At 46.2% G+C, this 21,569-nt stretch overlaps 1 protein-coding gene across 4 annotated transcripts in view; it reads left to right on the forward strand.

Annotated features, from left to right (window-relative positions):
- Window positions 1-4,390: 4,390 nt before the first annotated feature.
- Window positions 4,391-21,569, forward strand: part of traf3ip1 (TNF receptor-associated factor 3 interacting protein 1) — a 225,321-nt gene continuing 208,142 nt past the window's right edge. For 2 of the 4 annotated variants that reach the window (XM_038788039.1, XM_038788053.1), the window contains exon 1: window positions 4,392-4,651. In XM_038788039.1, the coding sequence (XP_038643967.1) occupies window positions 4,529-4,651 (123 nt within the window). In that variant the 5' untranslated portion in view covers window positions 4,392-4,528. Of the gene's footprint in view, window positions 4,652-21,569 lie in introns of all 4 variants that reach the window. The other 2 variants (XM_038788046.1, XM_038788048.1) reach the window with 2 other exon arrangements.

The following is a 21,569-nucleotide window of genomic DNA, read 5'->3' on the forward strand; positions in this document are numbered from 1 at the left end:
TCCGCGATCTTATATTATTCGTCCTCACACTCGCCTTCGGTGTCACATACTGCAACCGCACCCATGCCACAAATCTCGGCCCAAACCCAAAGCTTCCCAAAACCTGGAACAAGTACTGCCACTCCCCCCGATCAAATGCCTTCTCTGCGTCCATGGACACATTACCTCTGGTACCAGGTCCCTCAACAGATTCATCAATACATTCAATAGCCTTCTTATATTACTCGCAAGCTGTCTGTCCTTCACAAAGCCTGTTTGATCTTCTGCACCTACCCCTGGGACATACCCTCCATCCTCCCCGTCAACAACTTTGCCAATTCTTTCACATCTGTGTTCAATTGTGATATGGGCCTATATGACTCACTTTCTACTGGGTCTTTGCCCTTTAATAACAATAATAATAATTTTTTATTGTCACAAATATGAAGTTACTGTGAAAAGCCACTAGTCGCCATATTCTGCCGCCTGTTCGGGCAAGCTGGTACGGGTATTGAACTCGCACTGCTGGCCTTGTTCTGCGTGACAAACCAGTGTATGTATATTGGTGAAAAGAATGAAAATTCCTTCTCACCAGGGTGTAGGAACATAAGTGATACATCTGTCCCACCCAGCTCTTCTTTACCCGCAGTCGATCCTTCTCCCTCGGTTTGTCTCTTGTGGGGGGGCGGCATATGGTGCAGTGGTTAGCACTGGTACTGCGGCGCTGAGGACGTGGGATCGAATCCCGGCCCTGGGTCACTGTTCGTGTGGATTGCGTGGAATGTGGAGTGTGGACTGCGTGGCAAAACTTGGTTCCAACTCCATCTACAAGTTTGCTGACGATACGACCATAGTGGGCCGGATCTCGAATAACGACGAGTCAGAATACAGGAGGGAGATAGAGAACCTAGTGGAGTGGTGTAACGACAACAATCTCTCCCTCAATGCCAGGAAAACTAAAGAGCTGGTCATTGACTTCAGGAAGCAAAGTACTGTACATACCCCTGTTAGCATCAACGGGGCCGAGGTGGAGATGGTTAGCAGTTTCAAATTCCTAGGGGTGCACATCACCAAAAATCGGTCCTGGTCCACTCACGTCGACGCTATCACCAAAAAAGCACAACAGCGCCTATACTTCCTCAGGAAACTAAGGAAATTCGGCATCTCCACATTAACCCTTACCAACTTTTACAGATGCACCATAGAAAGCATCCTATCGGGCTGCATCACAGCCTGGTATGGCAACTGCTCGGCCCAGGACCGCAAGAAACTTCAGAGATTGTGAATACCGCCCAGTCCATCACACGAACCTGCCTCCCATCCATTGACTCCATCTACACCTCCCGCTGCCTGGGGAAAGCGGGCAGCATAATCAAAGATCCCTCCCACCCGGCTTACTCACTCTTCCAACTTCTTCCATCGGGCAGGAGATACAGAAGTCTGAGAACACGCACGAACAGACTCAAAAACAGCTTCTTCCCCACTGTCACCAGACCCCTAAATGACCCTCTTATGGACTGGCCTCATTAACACTACACCCTGTATGCTTCATCCGATGCCAGTGCTTATGTAGTTACATTGTATATCTTGTGTTGCCCTATCCTATTATGTATTTTCTTTTATTCCCTTTTCTTCCCATGTACTTAATGATCTGTTGAGCTGCCCGCAGAAAAATACTTTTCACTGTACCTCGGTACACGTGACAATAAACAAATCCAATCCAATTTTGCATTCTCCCCATGTCTGCATGGGTTTCACCCCCACAACCCAAAGATGTGCAGGTTCGGTGGATAGGCCGCACTAAATTGCCCCTGAATTGGAAAAAAACTAATTGGGTACTCTAAATTAAAAAAAAAAGGTCTGTCTCTAGTAGGAAGACTGTATCGACTTTCAAACTTCTTAAGTAGGCAAAGACTCTGGATCTTTTCACAGTGCCGTTAAGTCCCCTGACATTCCGGATGATAATCCTGGTGGGGGTTTTTGACCCCTTTCTCCTGCGAGATCAACCGTACTTACCTGGTGGATGCGCCCCTGCATTCCGTTTGGGGACCGTCCAAAATGGCCAGGGTCATCGTTCTCACCATAAAGCCAGGCCTCTGAGCTCCGGAATTTCCCTTTGTCCAGGTGGCACCCAACATGGCCGTCAACTGTGTGTACACCATGTGGGTGCGCCCGTGCACTCGGGGGTTTCCCTTTGTTTAGGGACCCTCCAAAGTGTCTGCTTGCGGTTTCCTCAACCTGCACCTTACCTGCTGAACCAATCTGGAAACGAACCTTTTCTTCCCTCGGGTCTCTCTGGCAAGCCCACAATTTGAATGTTCTGGCGTTGGGACCTATCCTCTTTGTCCTCAATTTTCCCCTTCAAGCTCCCCTGTGCCGCCAACAACCTTTTGACTTCTGCTTCCAGGCTGACGATCCCGTCGCTCTCATCTGTCGACACCTTCTCCAACTCCTGGATTGTTTTTTCTTGCGCTTCCGCCTTCTTCCCAGTCCTTCGATCACTGTTTGCATGGAGACCATCGCCTCTGTAACCGTCACCTGGATTTCGACCTTTATTGCCTCTCATTGTGGTCAGTTTCTTCATAAGGAATGCCTTCCATCCGCTTCCAGGTAGTGGTGGTGGGGGCTGATGCTCGGGTCGTCTCTCTTGGGTGGCCAGGGCCTCATCGCCTCGTGGGTCCGGTGGCTCATCCGCCTGTTGCTTGTGTCCTTATCCTCCGCTCCTGCCGTCCCATCAGCCTCTTGTGCACCCGTTTGCTGGCATGCTGGCTCTATTCCTTTCCTTTCTCAATTAAGGGCGAGTTGCTGTCAAATTTTCAGACAAAATTCACCTAAAAGTGCCTATTTGGTTATGTTCTGGAGGAGAACCACCTGATGTACGGCTGCTCAGCACATCACTGTCACCGGAGGTCTCGCCCATTGTTTTCTTGATGAACTCTGCATTGTTCCAGTTCGGGACATATATATTTACCAAGACTACTGGTCACACATTGCCCACCCCCAGGTCCCTCACTGTGCTGGTGGCTATGAATAATACAGCCTTGTTGATTATTATGGCCACCTTACTTGTCCTGGTGTCAAAACATGAAGGGAACACCCAGCTCTTCCTTACCCGGTGTCGGTCCCTCTCTCTTAAGTGTGTTTCCTGCAGGAAGGCTACGTCCATCCTCAGACTCTTGATATGAGCTAGGACTCTGGATCTCTTCACTGGCCCATTGAGACGGCTGAAGTTCCATGTTACTATCCGGATTGCCCATCCACTGCCCCCCCAGCTCCCGTGGGGTCAACCATACTCACCTTGCAGGCCTGGCACAGTTCGTTCGGGCCTGCCCTGGCTCACAGGCCATTCAAAATGGCCACTGACTACTTCCTCTTTTTCACCATCTCCACATGTTGTCTGTTGCAGCCAGCGCTTTACCCTCTCCCTTCCCTGTTTCTCCCCCTGTTCCCCCATGCCCTAATGTTCTCCCTATTTGGCTTTCCATTCTTCTCTAGAACCCCAAACTCCCCTCTTTTTACCCCTTGTTTTCCCTGAATTTCTGTCTTTCCCCTCCCTTCTGCCAGGTTCTCCCTCCCTCCTGGGAGGCGTGCTGTGGCCTCCTCCTTCGCTGTATTTCCATACAGCAGTTTACTCGCTAGTGTAGTGGCTCCCCATTAGCCCGGTTCTCCTTTTTAACCCCCAACTGCTTATTCCTCCGTGCTTTTTCCTGTGTTCACCCCTGTACCTGTCGTCTTTTGCTGCCCGCGTTCTGGCCATTGCACTCTATCGTTGTTTGCCCAGTCTGTGTTTCTGGACAAACTTGTTGGCTTGCTGCATGTGGTCGAAATAATGTTCCTACCCCAGGTACATAACCCATAGCTAGCAGGGTACAGCATGCCAAACTGCACCCCACTTCTGTACAGGGTGGATTTGGCACTATTGAATTCGGCGCGACGCTTGGCCAGGTCTGCTCCAATGTCTTGGTACAAGCGGACGGAATGTCCTTCCCATTTGTACCCTCTCGTGCCTTTTGCCCGTCTCCCGAGTCTGGTTGCCCATTTCTCATTGCCCTTGAACTGAGTGGGTTGCAAGGCCCGTTTCCGATTGCTATGTCAGGAGTTAATAGGAAGGCACATTAGTGAACCAGATGGGATTACAAAAAAAATGAAGCTTTTGATCCTGTTTGCAATTCCGCCAAAAGAAACCTGGGGGGGGGGGGGGAGGGGGGATTCGCACCAGCAATGCCCAGAGCACATGCCGCTGGTCCACTAACGATGCCACATGGCTCCCCGCAATTGTTGTGGCGGTTGCTAGGCGAGTGCGTCACCTGGCAGCATATTACGTGATCGGAAGGCCCGTCACGTCACGTGGTTGCTAAGCGATTGCGTCCCCTGGCGGGCGGGTCAGGCGGTTGCTAGGCGAGTGCGTCACGTCGCGGCCGGCTCGCGCGGTGACGCAAGCGGCGGTTGGCCGTGCGGGAGCGGGCGCCTGATTTTGGGTCGATGAGGCGATCGGCGAATCCCCCGCTCCAACCCCGGGTGAGGTAGAGAGGGACAGGAGACAGGCGCCATGAGCGGCCCGTTCGTCAAGCGGACCCAGGACTCACTGGGAAAAGTGATCAAGAAGCCGCCGCTGACGGAGAAGCTGCTCAGCAAACCGCCTTTCCGCTACCTGCACGACATCTTCACCGAGGTGAGGGGGAGAGGGCAGGCCCGGGGGAGAGAGGAGGCTGGGGTCCGGGGAGGCTGGAGCCCGGGGGAGGGAGGGGTAGTGAGGGAGGCTGGGGCCGGGCACGGCGGGCGGCTGCCTGGTTGCTAGGGACTCTTCCCCCCCCCCCTTAATAAAGACAACACCGACATCAGGAAGATTGATGAAGACGGTGTGGATGGCTCTAATCCCCTGGCTCCTGGAGGCAGGGACACACTCTCGTGTGTTTGTGGGTTTCTCAGCTGTTGTGTTTTGGTTGGAAAGGTGGTTTCCTTTTCACTCGAAGAATGGCAGAGTGCTTCTCCTCGGATACCTGGTTGTGCAGGGCTCTCAACAGGGCTCAAGAGGCTTGGGATTCCTTGTTCAAGATTCTCTCAAGGTTAACGTGCATGTTCAGTCGGCAGTTAGGAAGGCAAATGCAATGTTAGCATTCATGTCGAGAGGTCTAGAATACAAAACCGGGGATGTACTTCTGAGGCTCTGGTCAGACCCTATTTGGAGGATTGTGAGCAGTTTTGGGCCCTGTATCTAATGAAGGGTGTGCTGACCTTGGAAAGGGTCCAGAGGAGGTTCACAAGAATGATCCCTGGAATGAAGAGCTTGTCATATGAGGAATGGTTGAGGACTCTGGTCTGTACTCATTGGTTTGGAAGGATAAGGAGGGATCTTATTGAAATTACAGGATACTGTGGGGCCTGGATAGAGTGGACGTGGAGAGGATGCTTCCACTTGTAGGAAAAACTAGAACCAGAGGACACAATGTCAGACCAAAGGGACCATCCTTCAAAACAGATGAGGAGGAATTTCTTCAGCCAGAGAATGGTGAATCTGTGGAACTCTTTGCTGCAGAAGGTGATGGAGGCCAAATCACTGAGATAGATAGGTTCTTGATTGATAAGGGGAGAAGGCAGGAGAATGGGGATGAGAAAAATGTCAGCCATGATTGCATCGCGGAGCAGACTCAATAGGTCAAATGGCCTAATTCTGTTCCTATGTCTTGTGGTCTTATGGTGGAAGTGCCGTCCTCCGAGTGTCGGCCTCTGTACGTCTGTCTCCACTTTCATTCTGCTCTCTGCGAACTTGAGGATACCCCAAACTCTGTTGCCCTGAGCGGGTTGTTTTATGAGTGAAGTTTGGAGTGGTTAGGTTTGTATCCACTAAAGTTCATAAGATCAAGAGGTGACTTGATTGATATTTATTAGATCCGGTGGGGTATTGACAGGGTGGATGTGGACAGGATGTTTTCTTTTCTGGGAGAATCTAAAATTAGGGGATCACTGTCAAGCAAGCGATGGCTCATTTAAGACAGAAGTGAGAATAGCATTTCTGTGAGGTTTGAGAGTTTGTGGAACTCCTTCCTCAAAAGGCAATGGAGTCTTTGAGTATTTTTAAGGCAGAACCAGCTAGATTCAGGATTAACAAGGGGATGAAAAGTTATCAGCGGTTGTCAGGAATTTAGGGCTGAGATTACAATCAGCCATAATCTTATTGAATGCGGAGCACTCTTGAGGGGCCGGGCAACCGCCTCCTACTCCTAGTTTATATGTTCACTCGAACCAAGTCTTGAGCTGATCTACATCCACCTAGAACCATATTAAAATAGTTTTTAGATTTTTAAAACCCAATTTTTAACATTCTCTTCCTTTTTTTCAATTCTGTCCATGGCCAGCCCCTCCCCTACCTCTAATCTCCAGTACCTCCGAGATCTCTGCTCCTTAAATTTAGGCTTCTTGAGCCTTCCAGATTTTAGTCTCGTGGCCATTGTGGCCATGCCTTCAGCTGCCAAGGCCCTAAGCTGTGGAATTCCCTCCCTACATCTTCACTTTTCTAACTCATTCTCTTCCTTTAAGGCATTCCTTAAGATTTGTCTCTTTAAACATGTTTTTAGTTATCTATCCTAATATCTCTTTCTGTCAAGTTTTGCTTTAACGTGGTCATATGAAACACATTGGGTTGTATGAGTTGTTGGATCTTAACTTCCATCAAATATGAAAGTGATGAGTGGAGGTTGAACTTTGTCCATGTAGTTCTCTGCACAGCAAGTATTAATTTTTCTTCATTCTTAATAACTATTTTATGTGGATAATCACACTCAGTTTGTCATTTAACACAGAGCTTCATCCCTCTGCTTATGATCTTATTGGAATATATATGTTTCTGAGGGGACTTGACAGTTTGAATGCGAAGAGGATGTTTCCCCTCATGGGGGAATCTAGAACTAGGGGGCACAATTTAAAATAAGGGGTCTCCCAATTTTTAATAAATAAATTTAGAGTACCCAATTTTTTTTTCCAATTAAGAGGCAATTTAGTGTGGCCAATCCACCTAACCTGAAATCTTTGGGTTAGAACATAGATAGAAAAATACAGCACAGAATAGGCCCCTCGACCCACGATGTTGTGGCGAACTTTTGTCCTAGATTAAGAACAAATTAATCTACACCCCATCATTCTACCGTAATTCATGTACCTATCCAATAGCCGCTTGAAGGTCCCTAATGTTTCCGACTCAACTACTTCCACAGGCAGTGCATTCCATGCCCCCACTACTCTCTGGGTAAAGAACCTACCTCTGACATCCCCCCTATATCTTTCACCATTCACCTTAAATTTATGTCCCCTTGTAATGGTTTGTTCCACACAGGGAAATAATCTCTGACTGTCTACTCTATTCCCCTGATCATCTTATAAACCTCTATCAAGTCGCCCCTCATCCTTCTCCGTTCTAATGAGAAAAGGCCGAGCACCCTCAACCTTTCCTCATAAGACCTACTCTCCATTCCAGGCAGCATCCTGGTAAATCTCCTTTGCACCTTTTCCAAAGCTTCCACGTCCTTCCTAAAATGAGGCGACCAGAACTGCACACCGTACTCCAAATGTGGCTTTATCAAGGTTTTGTACAGCTGCATCATCACCTCACGGCTCTTAAATTCAATCCCTTTGCTAATAAACGCTAGCACACCATAGGCCTTCTTCACAGCTCTATCCACTTGAGTGGCAACTTTCAAAGATCTATGAACATGGACCCCAAGATCTCTCTGCACCTCCACATTGCTAAGAACCCTACCGTTAACCCTTTATTCCGCATTCATATTTGTCCTTCCAAAATGGACAACCTCACACTTTTCAGTGACTCCATCTGCCACTTCTCAGTCCAGCTCTGCATCCTATCTGTCTCTTTGGAGCCGACAACAGCCCTCCTCACTATCCACAACTCCACCAATCTTCGTATCGTCTGCAAATTTACTGACCCACCCTTCAACTCCCTCATCCAAGTCATTAATGAAAATCACAAGCAACAGAGGACCCAGAACTGATCCCTGTGGTACGCCACTGGTAACTGGGCTCCAGACTGAATATTTGCCATCCACCATCGCTCTCTGACTTCTATCGGTTAGCCAGTTCGTTATCCAACTGGCCAAATTTCCCACTATCCCATGCCTCCTTACTTTTTGCATAAGCCTATCATGTGGAACCTTATCAAATGCCTTACTAAAATCCATGTACACTACATCCACTGCTTTACCTTCATCCACGTGCTTGGTCACCTCCTCAAGGAATTCAATAAGACTTGTGAGGCAAGACCTACCCCTCGCAAATCCGTGCTGACTATCCCTAATCAAGCAGTGTCTTTCCAGATGCTCAAAAATCCTATCCCTCAGTACCCTTTCCATTACTTTGCCTACCACCAAAGTAAGACGAACTGGCCTGTAATTCCCAGGGTTAACCCTATTCCTTTATTTGAACAGGGCACGACATTCACCACTCTCCAATCCACTGGTACCACTCCTGTTGACAGTGAAGACGAAAAGATCATTGCCAACGGCTCTGCAATTTCATCTCTTGCTTCCCATAGAATCCTTGGATATATCCCGACAGGCCCGGGAGACTTGTCTATCCTCAAGTTTTTCAAAATGCCCAACACCTCTTCCTTCCAAACGAGCATCTCCTCGAGCTTACCAGTCTGTTTCACACTGTCCTCTCCAACAATATGGCACCTCTCATTCGTAAATGCTGAAGAAAAGTACTCGTTCAAGACCTCTCCTATCTCTTCAGACTCAATACACAATCTCCTGCTACTGTCCTTGATTGGACCTATCCTCACTCTAATCATCCTCATATTTCTCGTATATGTGTAAAAGGCCTTGGGGTTTTCCCCTTGATCCTACCCGCCAGAGATTTTTCATGCCCGCTCTTAGCTGTCCTAATCCCTTTCTTCAGTTCCCTGCTGGCTATCTTGTATCCCCCCAGCGCCCTGTTTCCACGCAGACATGGGGAGAATGTGCAAACTCCACACAGACAGTGGCCCAGGGCTGGAATTCGAACCTGGGTCCTCAGTGCCGCAGTCGCTGTGAGGGGTCTCCCATTTTAGATGGAAATGAGGACTTTGTTCTTCTCAGCCGGTGATTCGTGTTTGGAATTTTCTTCCCCAGTGAGCAGTGGAGGCTGCATCATTGAATATATTTAAGGCTGAGTTAAAATTTTGATCGACAAGGGATTTGAGGGTTATGTGCACAGACAGGAAAGTGGAGTTGGGCCACAATCAAATCGGCCATGATCTTGACTGGCAGAGCAGGTTCAAGGCACAAATACCTTGTATTCTTCTGAACATCAGACAGACTGTCATGTGTTCCATATAGCCAACTGCAGCTTTAACCTTAAATGCGTGTGCTGTGACAACAAGAAATTAACTATTTAATAAGCTTCCACAGGGAAAAAGCAAGCATTACTCTTTCTTGTTCGGTATTTTTAATTTCTGGATAATAAGTCAGGGTTGTCACTGGGGCTACCACATCAGTAAAATACAGTTCTTACTGGTATTTTGAGGGTCGCATTCCATAATTCAAATTATTTATCTGTGACAATGGAAACATTGGATGGAATTCTCCCAAATAATAGCAATTCCCATTGCTCTCTTCCTGCATTTAGTCATTTTTTTGGCAGAAGGGCATGATTTGCACCGGCACTGAGAGTGGGGCCTAATCATACCCTGCCCCTCTGGCACCTTGACAGTGCTAACATACCCGTCGTGTCCCTGACCACCCGGGGACTCCGATGTCCTAAAATCCCCCTACCATCTGGCCTTCAGTGTTGGAGACCAGTAGGGGAATTTCTGCTGGCTTCATGCTGTCAGCAAGGGGGGGGAAGAGAGGAGAATACTGGGTGCCCAGCAAGAGTTTGAACCAGATTACGTCAGCTGCAGCACGCCGGGAGCATCGTGCACTCTATGGTGCCTGACGTAAATCCCGTTTTGGGGCTTTCCCGTTATTTTCCCAATGTAGCAAGATTTGCGCTGGGTGCATCGCAGCCGGAGAATCGCCCTCATTGATTCTGAATCACCAAATTTGCAGTGATTCTCAGTTGTGAGTTTCAGCTGTATCTAGTGACTAAAACTATCTACTGTGATATCTGCAGTTAATGCAGGGTAAGGAACTATACCACCGCAAGACCTCCATAAGTTCTGGCTGTACTACTTAATGTGACAGCTTGGCACTGATAACTCTCTTGCTTCTGACTCAAAATCCAGTGAGATGTAAAATAGCCTATCCGTGCATTATTGCCCCTTTTTAAGCCATGGATAAAAGTTAAAATGACCCCCGAGGATGTGAGCACATCCCCAGATGGATGTTTTAGTGCAACAGTGATGGAGCTCTTCACTATTGAAGAAACTGCTTTTTGGATAAATTGTTAAAGTGAGATTATGTCGAACTTTCAGGTGGGTTGAAAATATACCATGGAGAATATTCCAAGAAGATCAGGACATTCGTCTGGTGCCTTGGCCAACATTTATTCCTCAATCAACACGATCAAAAGAGATTACTTTAAAACTGATTATCCATCATATTGCTGAGTGTGAAAACTGACAGTTGCTTACAGGATAACACTGTAACATATCTCCATTCAGGTTAAAATAATTACCCCTGCACCTTTTGTGATCTTTTTTGGATTTAAAGATTCTGGAGCTCTGTTTTCTGTCTGAAGTCCGAAAATCAAAGCTAGATAAATTACTTCTACATTTGAACTTCAATCAGATATCGCACAAATTACTATATCTTCCTTGGTGCTTGATATAAAATATCAATCCGAGAAGATCTAGAAGATTCAGGTACATTTTAGCAGTTATGGCATTGTGTAGTGTTTGACATATCCAGGTTTTTTGTTTGATCAAGAAATTGGAATCTCTTGTGTTTACTCCTCAATTGGAATCATTTTTATTTCACTTAGGTTTGTTCCATAAACTATAATTTGTGCCTTTGTCAATTTCAATGTATTTTAAACACACAGTGCAAAAATTCAACTTTTCCAGATACTTTTATCTTGTTCCGAATACAAGAACTGTCAAAGGAAAACATGTAGCTCCTATGAACTACAGTTAGATCTTGTTCTTTAAGCAGGCATAACATAATCTGGGTGAACAGATTGTATCTGGAATGATGTGTCGGAATTCCCTTTTATACTGAAATCAAAGAAAGATTCATAGCACCCATCACAACCTCGGGACATCATAAAGTACTTTACAGGCAATAAAGTAATTTTAAAGCATGGTCACTGTAGTCACTTCTAAAGGCAACTCGGTCGAAGGACCCTTACGTGGTTCTCCACTCTTAGCTATCCAATCATAATTGTAACATCACCACAATGGCTTCTCTGTCCACTCCTGTATCTGTGGAGTCTTCACTGATCTATTCTTGACCACCTCTTCCACAACTATATGCTGCCCCTCAGTGTCACCATCTGAGCACATATTCTTGCCTATACTGAGGACACTGATTTGACCTCTCCACCATTTGTCTCATGCCATCCATTACACCTGTGGTGTGGGATTGCTTGTCCAACGCAGGCTGCAACATCCTTCACTTAAACATTGGAAAGACCAAAACCATTGATATTGATCTCTGCCACATGCTCTGTAACTACACCTCTGATTCTCCCCTGCCTCTTTTAGTTTGAATCTGTTGACTAGCCATTATGATCCTTCGCTCAACTCACAATCCCTTGCTCTGTCCAACACAAGTTGGCCTATTTTCTCTTCTGTAACATTGCCCTCCCCTGCTGCCACAATACATCTGTTGCTGAAAGTCTTATGCATGCCTTTTTACCTCCGGACTGAGCTACTTGAATGTTCTGGCTTTCCATTCCTGACATTTTATAGTTTTAGCTGATCCAAAACAGCTAGTATCCTGCCCTGCTGCAAGCTCTGTTTATCCATCGCCCTTGTCCTTACGATCTACGTTGGGTTGTGATCTCTCTCTGCTGATAATTTAAAAATCAAATCCTAATTTTTTTTTTTTTTTACTTCTCTCATGGTCTTGTCCCTCCTTAAGTCTATTTGCCTTAATTTACAATCTTCATTAAAACCCACTTCTTTGACTAATATTTGTTTAGCTGTCCTTGGGCAGCACGGTAGCACAAGTGGATAGCACTGTGGCTTCACAGCGCCAGGGTCCCAGGTTCGATTCCCCGCTGGGTCACTGTGCAGAGTCTGCACGTTCTCCCTGTGTCTGCGTGGGTTTTCTCCGGATGCTTCAGTTTCCTCCCACAGTCCAAAGACGTACAGATTAGGTGGATTGGCCATGATAAATTTCCCTTAGTGACCAAAAAGGTTAGGAGGGGTTATTGGGTTACGGGGGTAGGGTGGAAGTGAGGAATTACGTGAGTCAATGCAGACTTGATGGACCGAATGGCCTCTTTTTGCACTCTATGTTCTATGATCTAATATCTCATCCTCTGGCTTGGTGTCTGCTTATGTCTGATAACATCATTCATGTTTATTATGTTAAATATGCTATGTAAATGTAAACTGGTGTTTTTATTTTCTATTTTGCGTCCATACATTTAAACAGCTACCTCACGGGCAGCACGGTGGCACAGTGGTTAGCATTGCTGCCTACGGCGCTGAGGACCCGGGTTCGAATCCTGGCCCTAGGTCACTGTCCGTGTGGAGTTTGCACATTCTTCCCGTGTCTGTGTGGGTTTCACCCCCACAACCCAAAGATGTGCAGGGTACGTAGATTGACCATGCTAAATTGCCCCTTAATTGGAAAAAATAATTGGGTACTCTAAATTTAAAAAAAAAATAAACATCTACCTCACAAATTCTTTGCTTCTTTGCAGGATACCGCATAAGTGATATAATTTAATGCTTTGAAATTATGTGGGAGAGGGCTATGAATAACATCTGACCAACAATACCCCATAGTACAAGCCTTATAGATCGAGAATTTGTTAGATGTAATGCTATCCTGATGGATGAACACAATTTTTTAGATATCTTTAAAAGAAAAACATAGATTGTAAACTTTCCACTGTATTGTGAATAAAAGTAGGCTGGACTCCTATCATAATTTTTATCACGTGGTCTGGTCAGCGCACTTAAAAATAACATTCCCTCAAAGCTCTTCTGAGAACAGACAATTCATAGGGACAGGGGTGGGCCTTTCGGCCCTTAAAACCTGCCCTGCCATTCAATAAGATCCTGACTGATCTGGTTGTAATCTCAACTCCGCTTTTCTGTGAATTGTTTATATAATATGATTTTATAGTAATTGAATCTTTTAAAAACATCCAATTAAGGTGCATTTTTTAGCGTGGCCAATCCACCTACACTGCACATCTTTGGGTTCTGGGGCGAGACCCACGCAGACATGGGGAGAACGTGCAAACTCCACACGGACATGTTTCTCCCTCTACAGATCCTTCCTGAACTGTCGAGTATTTCCAGAATCGTCTGTCTTTGTTTCCGATCTTCAGCATCCACAGGATTTTGCTTTTATTTTAGTTATCAAAGATGATTAGAAGCCAAATCAACAAATTGTAAAATAGACAAATATTTATCTTTGTAGACAATGAAACTACAAGACGAGTTCAGGTATGCCTCTGCGTTGAATCATATTTGCTTGATAATATTTTGGTATTTTTATTCAGGGTAAAATCCAACTGAAGGACATGATCTTTTTCCCTCAATTCCAGAAGATGGAGCTCCTCATCTGAAGTTTTTATTTTTGAGGAATTGACTGCAGTGAGCAATGGACAGGATGATGTGACTTCATAAAGAAAGCACAGCATTGTTGATGTTCATTGTAGAACTGAAAATCAAAGTCATTTCAGTGCAGTTGCCTAGTTATTACCAGGTTGTAAATATTTGTTTATATACTTTAAGTGGAACAATTCATGTAATGATTTGAACTAATGAACAATTGAAGTTATAAATTGTTTATGTTGGTGGATGTTGTATTTGTTTCTGCTGTCACTATGGTATATGAAAATGGGCACAACTAAGGGACTGTTTCCAAAGTCTATTGTCACAAAGGCTTTTGATATTTTTAAAATAAATTTTATTTTTTAAAAATGTTTTTATTAAGAATTTTTCATATACAGAACAAAGGTAAGCGTGAACATACATCAAAATCAAAAATATATACATTGGTCGCCTTCCATTATTTACATTGGTTGTCCGTGTGGAGTTTGCACATTCTCCCTGTTGTTTGTGTAGGTCCCATCCCCACAATTCAAAGATGTGCAGGGTAGCTGGATTGGTCAGGCTAAATTGCTTCTTAAATGGAAAAAAAAGAATTGGGTACTCTAAAAATGTTTTTTTACTTTACATCGGTTGTCTTTCGCTATTTACTACAGTTACAGCTTGTTTTAGGTTTTCCAGTAGGCGTTTTGTTCTAGCTGGGTCCCCTGCGCCATCTCCCCATTTTCTTCGTGACACCTCTCCCCTTCTAGTCATCTGGCATGCCCTGTTCCCTCCTCTGTTCTTATATCCTGTTCCTGTAGACTTGGAACGATGCCGTGTATTTTGTTATGTTCTGGGGGCATGGTTGGGCTCCGTGCCTCTCTATCTCTTCTCCCCCCCCCACCACCACCTTTCATTTGTGTTTGTTGTTTTACCATGGCATCCCCCTCCCTTCCTCTGGCATATTGGCTGTTGCCTACAAACAGGTCTTCGAACAAATGGGTGAATGGCTCCCATGTTTTGTGGAAGCCCTCTTCCAACCCCCGGATGGTGAATTTAAGTTTCTTCATCTGGAGAAATTCCGATAGGTCAGACAACCAGTCTGCAGCTTTGGGTGGTGCTGCTGATGGTCATTCGAGCAGGATTCTCCGGTGGGTGATTAGGGAAGCAAAGGCAAGGGCCGTCCTCCCCATGAAGAGATCTGGCTGTTGTGATACCACAAAGCCTGGAGAAAGGTCTCCCCGTGCAGGGGTCCTCTGCCATTCTCACCCATTTGGCTTCTGGCTCCTTTATTCACCCATTTACCCTTTCTGCATTAGCTGTCCAGTGGTAATATTGCAGTTTGGACTAGGCCCCCCCATGGCTCTCATTCTCCCGCACACACACACAGGCCTTTGTGATATAGGTCGGTATGGATCTGAAGGGGAACCTGGGCAGTGAGTTCATCTTGATCGTCTGCACACTCCCTGCAAGGGATTGTGTCCCATCTCTGCAGGCCCTTAAAAAAATTTTTTTTTAGAGTACCCAATTCATTTTTTCCAATTAAAGGGCAATTTTAGCGTGGCCAATCCATCTACCCTGCACATCTTTGGGTGGTGGGGGCGAAACCCATGCAAACACGGGGAGAATATGCAAACTCCGCACGGACAGTGACCCAGAGCTGGGATCGAACCTGGTACCTCGGCGCCGTGAGGCATCAGGGCGAACCCACTGCGCCACCGTACTGCCCACATCTGCAGGTCCTTTTTGACTTCCTCCACCAGGCTGGTCAGGTTCTTTTTCTTGGGTATCAGCGAGATTGAGGCTTGTACTGGTGGAGGCGGCACACTACCCCTCACCAGCGAGTCTGTGAACAGGTGCGGGCCAGTGCTGTCGCAAATCTTTCCTCGAAGTCCGCTGGGAATCTGTCTGATCGCTGCCACCGTTCTCCCCATGAGGCCAGGCCCCTGCGCTCCGGAGTTTCTCTTTGTACCGGTGCCACCCAACACAGACGTCAAATGTGTGAATGCCATGTGGGCGAGTCCCTGCACTCGGGGTTTCCCTTCCCTTTGTTCGGGAACCAACAAAGTGCTTGCTTGTGCTTCCTTTGTGTTCCAAGTCGCCACATGTGACCTGTTGTAGACAACCCTTGCAATCCTTGTTCCTGTGTTTCCCCTATGGTACTCTCTCTCTCTCTCTCTCTTCCCACCCTATCTCCACCCCCATGTTTCCTTCCACCCCCCATTTCTTCTCCTGGTGTCCCCCCACCTTACAGGATGCTCTTTCCATTATGGGAGATGCGAAGCAGTGCCTCTACTGCCTGCGCTTCCTAGTGCTAGCTTTCCTGCGAGTGTGGTCCCAACCCACCCCCGATGTCGGTTATGTATCCACCCATCTTCCAGGTGTTCCGGTATCCTTCCTCCCAAGAGTTCCGAAAGACGTGCTTTTTAGGTGAATTGGACATTCTGAATTCTCCATCTGTGTACCCGAACAGGCGCTGTGTGGCAACTAGGGGCTTTTCACAGTAACTTCATTGCATGTGTTAATGTAAGTCTACTTGTGACACTAGTAAAGATTATTATTATGTTCATTGTCCGTTATCTGTTCTCCCCACCTTCCGTTTTCCTCACTCTTTCTTGCATTCTTTCCTTCCTCTGCTGCGACCCCTGTCCTCCGAATGAGGCAATGCAGTCCCACGCGAAGTGTCCTTCAAATTGGTTAAATAAATTAATGAAGTCTCTTTGGGTGCTCTTTTCACCGTTATTGCTGCTGCTGTTTCTCCAGCCCGTTCTCCAGGACAAATTTGTCCGTGTCCGCAGGGGCCATGAAAAAGTGCTTCCTGCCCGAGAATGTGACCCAGAGTTTGGCCGGGTACGGCATCCCAAAATATACTGCGCTTTCATACAGGGCTGTCTTTGCAATGTTGAACTCTGGCGCTTGGACAGGTGAGCCCCAATGTCCAAGTAGATCCTGATCCGGTGACCGTCCCAGTTAGTTTTCCATTCGTCTTGCCCAGCGCAGGATTCTTTCATGGCCCTGGCACCGGTGCATTTTGGCAATTATTGCCCTTGGCTGCTCTCCAGCCTTGAGTCTTGGGCAGAGCATCCGGTGGACTCTGTCTACTTCTGGGAGGTTGGGGAAGCTGTCCCTTCCAACAAGATTGTCCAGCATTTAGGCCATGTTGTCTTTGGGGTCCCTGCCTTCGGTCTCTTATGGCAGTCCCATTATTCTCTAGTTTAGGGACTGGTTTAGCACAGTGGGCTAAATAGCTGGCTTGTAATGCAGAACAAGGCCAACAGCGCGGGTTCAATTCCCATACCGGCCTCCCCGAGCAGGCGCTGGAATGTGGCGACTAGGGGCTTTTCACAGTAACTTCATTGAAGCCTACTTGTGACAATAAGCGTTAATATTATTATTATTTTTGCACCTTGATCAGTTCTCCTGATTTTCTATCTTTCCTGTCATACTCCCTTGCGTCAAGTCCAACCTTGATACTTCCTTTTCCAGGACGGTGACCCATTTGTTCTGGCCTGTTGAGGCCTTTTCTAGCTACTTTATGGTGTTCTCCTGGACCTCCAATTGCCACTCTGCCTTGTCTAGGGTCACCTGCATGGTCGCCAGAGCGTCTGTAACCGCTGCCTGAATATCGGTCTTCGTCTCTTCTCTATGTTCTTTCAGTTCACTTCAGAGAAACATCCTGCAACAACCCACTGGTGGTGGTGGGGGGTGCTCCTCCTACAACAGGTTGGTCCTTCTCGTTCTGGCATTGCCCAAGCTTTTCCTTGTGCGACCGCCAAGAGACAATACCAGACTAAGCTAGAGTCACAGACTAACAACATGGACTCTCGTCGGTTGTGGCAAGGCTTGAACAACATAACGGGCTTCAAAGGAAAGCCAAGTAGAATCTCTGGCTCACCCCTCCCCACTCAACGCGATGCATTTTATGCTCGTTTCGAGCAGGAAATCAACAAACCGTTGTTAATTGTCCCAACAGCCTCAGACACACCCATACATACTGTCACAGCCTCCGAAGTCGGATCGGCCTTCTTGAAAGTAAACTCCCAGAAAGCAACCGGTCTTGACTGAGTCCCTAGTCATGCACTCAGATCTGCGTGGACCAGCTGGTGGCTGTGTTCGTGGCCATCTTCAACCTCTACCTACTCCATTCCGAGGTTCCCACCTGCTTCAAGAAGACTGGTGCCAAAGAAGAACCAGGCAACATGCCTCAACGATGACCATCTGGTGGCCTTGACATCTATCATGAAGTGCTTTGAGAGATTGGTCATGAGACACTTCAACTCCATACACCCAGAATACCTTGATCCACTGCAATTTGCATACCACCACAGCAGACACTATCTCCCTGGCCCTACACCCATCCCTGGAGCATCTCGACAGCAAGGCCAGACTCCTATTCATGGACTAAAGTTCTGCCTATAACACCATAATCCCATCCAAGCTCATATCAAAACTCCAAAATCTAGGATGGCTCCTCCCTTTGCAACTGGATTCTTGACTTCCTGACCCATAGACTACAATCAGTAAGGATAAAACAACAAAACCTCCTCCAGGATAGTCCCCGTTACCGGGGCCCCGCAAAGCTGCGTATTTAGCCCCCAACTATACTCCCTATATGCACACGACTGTGTGGCAAAATTTGGCTCCAACTCCATCTACAAGTTTGCTGATGACATGACCGCAGTGGGTCGGATCTCAAACAACGATGAGTCAAAGTACAGGATGAAGATAGTGGTGTGGTGTAATGACAATCTCTGCTTCAACGTCAGCAAAACTAAGGAGCTGGTCATTGACTTCAGGATGCGAAGTATCGTACACACCCCTGTCTGCATCAATGGTGCCAAGATGGAGATGGTTGACAGCTTCAAATTCCTAGGTGTGCACATCATTAACAATCTGTCCTGGTCCACCTACATGCTACAACCAAGAAAGCACAACAACGCCTATACTTTCTCAAGAAACTAAGGAAATTCGGCATGTCCACATTGACACTTACAATTTTTACAATGTACCATAGAAAGCATCCGATCTGGCTGCATTACAGATTGGTATGGCAACTGCTCGGCCCAAGATCATAAGGAACTACAAAGAGTTGTGCACACAACCCAGTCCATCCGCCAACCCGTCTCCCATCCATTGACTATGTCGACATCTCCTGCTGCCTTGGGAAAGCGGGCAGCAGAATCAAAGAACTCTCCCACCCAGCTTATTCTCTTCTCCAACCTCTTCTATCGGACAGGAGATACAAAGGTCTGAGAAAATGCACTAACAGATTCAAAAACAGCTTCTCCCCCGTTGTTACCAGACTCCTGAATGACCCTCTTATGGACTGATCTGATTTTGCCACGCATCTTCTCTACTGAGTAGCACCATACTCCGTATGCTTCACCCGATGTCTACGTATTTACATTGTGCATTTGTTGTATTCCTATGTTTTCCATGTATGGAACGATCTGTCTGGACTGTACACAGAACAATACTTTTCACTGTACCTCGGTATATAAGAACATAAGAACTAGGAGCAGGAGTAGGCCATCTGGCCCCTCGAGCCTGCTCCGCCATTCAATGAGATCATGGCTGATCTTTTGTGGACTCAGCTCCACTTTCCGGCCCGAACACCATAACCCTTAATCCCTTTATTTTTCAAAAAACTATCTATCTTTACCTTAAAAACATGTAATGAAGGAGCCTCAACTGCTTCACTGGGCAAGGAATTCCATAGATTCACAACCCTTTGGGTGAACATGTGACAATAAATCCAAATCCCAATTTTCCAAAACAAATGGGGATTGTGGTCAATCAATATACAAATAAAGCACTGTGTGCAAAATTATTCAGTTCGCTGATAGAAAGGTGGTGTGGGTAAATTTTGGCCCTTCATCACAACCTAAAATGTTAACTCTGTTTCACCCCATAACTATTGTCTGACCTGCTGAGTATTTCCAGCATTTTCAGTTTTTATTTTGCATTTCCAGCATCTGTAGAATTTTATTTTCATCATAATAACCTCTGCATCATTGAGTGATTTTTAAATAGACGTTAAAATTAACCCGCAAATAGCATGCACAACTATTTTAAATAGCAAGCAATTAATACTAAAGTCAAATAACTAGATGACAGAAATCTGAAGCGCAACCACAAAATGCTGGAAAAGATCAGCGGGTCAGGCAGCAGCAGCTTTGGAGAAAAACAGAGTTAAAGTTTCAGGTGAAGATAACCTTTCATTGAGTAATTAATCCTACCTGTTTTCTCCAGAAAGTCTGAAGTGATCAGGCTTGCACCTTTATGGAGTACAGCTAAAGCCATCTTCTGACGGCTGTGAGTACTCTTGACTTTATGAATTTGCACATTTGAGCTGCACATACCCGCAACAGTATTGTTTTATTTCCAACCAAGGTGATGCCATGCAGATTTTTTTTTTTGCAGCCTCCTAATCTCCTCTGTTTTATAGGTTTGTTGAAGTGTGTAGGTTATATCCGTAAATGTCTTGTTCTTTGTGGTTTGTTACAAAATAAAAAGCTAATCCTGCTATTTGTAAGCCCGGCTTGTATATTTCAACTGGCCATACACTGGACAGGCCTGATGGGAAACTGCCTAACTCATAATGGTCAATGTTTTAACCTTTCCTTTTGAACTTGTGTGAACCACACTGGGTCAATTTTCATTTTATTAATTAATTTTCTTCAGAACAGATGGCTTTATTACATATACATAAACTCATATAGCATATGCATTATTTCAGTGGTTCTTTTGGCATTATCTTATGTGTTGATCGTCACTTGCGAATTCCTCTATATCCCACACAAGCTGTTTCTTGTTTTGTCTTTAATTTTGTAAGGACTATTAAATATTAATGACTGGAATATTCATGGTTTGAATCAGTGCCTATTGTTACCCTAAACATTCATAGGGCAACAAACCTACGCACAGAAACACACAGGTAATGTTGGAGAACCCTGTTCTAATCCCTGCCACCGGCCCTTGAAAAGAGCACCCTACTTAAACCCACTTCCCCCTATCCTAGTAACCCCACCTAACCTTTTGGACATCAAGGGGCAATTTAGCATGACCAATCCACCTAACTTGCACATCTTTAGACTGTGGGAGAAACCCAGAGCACCAGGAGGAAACCCACCCAGACACGGGGAGAAAATCCCCACAGGCAGTCATCTGAGGCTGGAATTGAACCCGGGTCCCTGGAACTCTGGGGCAGCAGTGCGAACCACTGTGCATTGTGCCGCCCCTCATAATGATTGGCATTTTAGGGTTTTAAAGCTCATCTAAATATCCTCGATATGCAATTAGATTTTAAGATTCACTGCCATCGTTTAAATTATTATTATGGCATAGTCTGTCAGTTTTACACACAGTTGAATATGAAAGGGCAGAATGGTGGCACAAAGGCAGTAGGGTGGCACAGTGATTAGCACTGTTGCCTCACAATGCCAGGACCTGGGTTCAATTCCGACCTTGGGTGACTGTGAAATTTGCTCCGGCTTCCTTTCACAGTCCAAAGATGTGCAGGTAGGTGGGATTGTGGGTATTATTGGGGGGGGGGGGGGGGGGGGGGGGGGGCGAGTGGCCCGTGGCCCTGAGTGGAGGCCTCTTTCTGAGGGCCGGTGCAGACTCAATGGGTCGAATGGCCTCCTTACTGTACTGTAGGGATTCTATGAATTCCATGTTTGGGGATAGGAATTCTAGCATTTCTGCTCCTATTTCTAATTTTGTTTTTCCATATTCTCTTTGTGTGGTGTTTGCACGTTTTCCCCATGGGTTTCCTCTGGTGCTCTGGTTCCCTCCCACAGTCGAAAGATGTGCAGGTAAGGTGGATTGGCCATGCTAAATTGCCTCTTAGTGGCCAAAAGGTTAGGTGGGGCTATGGGGATAGGATGGAGACATGGGCCTAGGTTAGGTGCTCTTTCAGAGGGTCAGTGCAGACTCAGTGGGC

This window comes from Scyliorhinus canicula, chromosome 2 (genome assembly GCF_902713615.1).
Source record: "Scyliorhinus canicula chromosome 2, sScyCan1.1, whole genome shotgun sequence".
In the NCBI taxonomy this organism is placed as follows: Eukaryota; Metazoa; Chordata; class Chondrichthyes; order Carcharhiniformes; family Scyliorhinidae; genus Scyliorhinus; species Scyliorhinus canicula.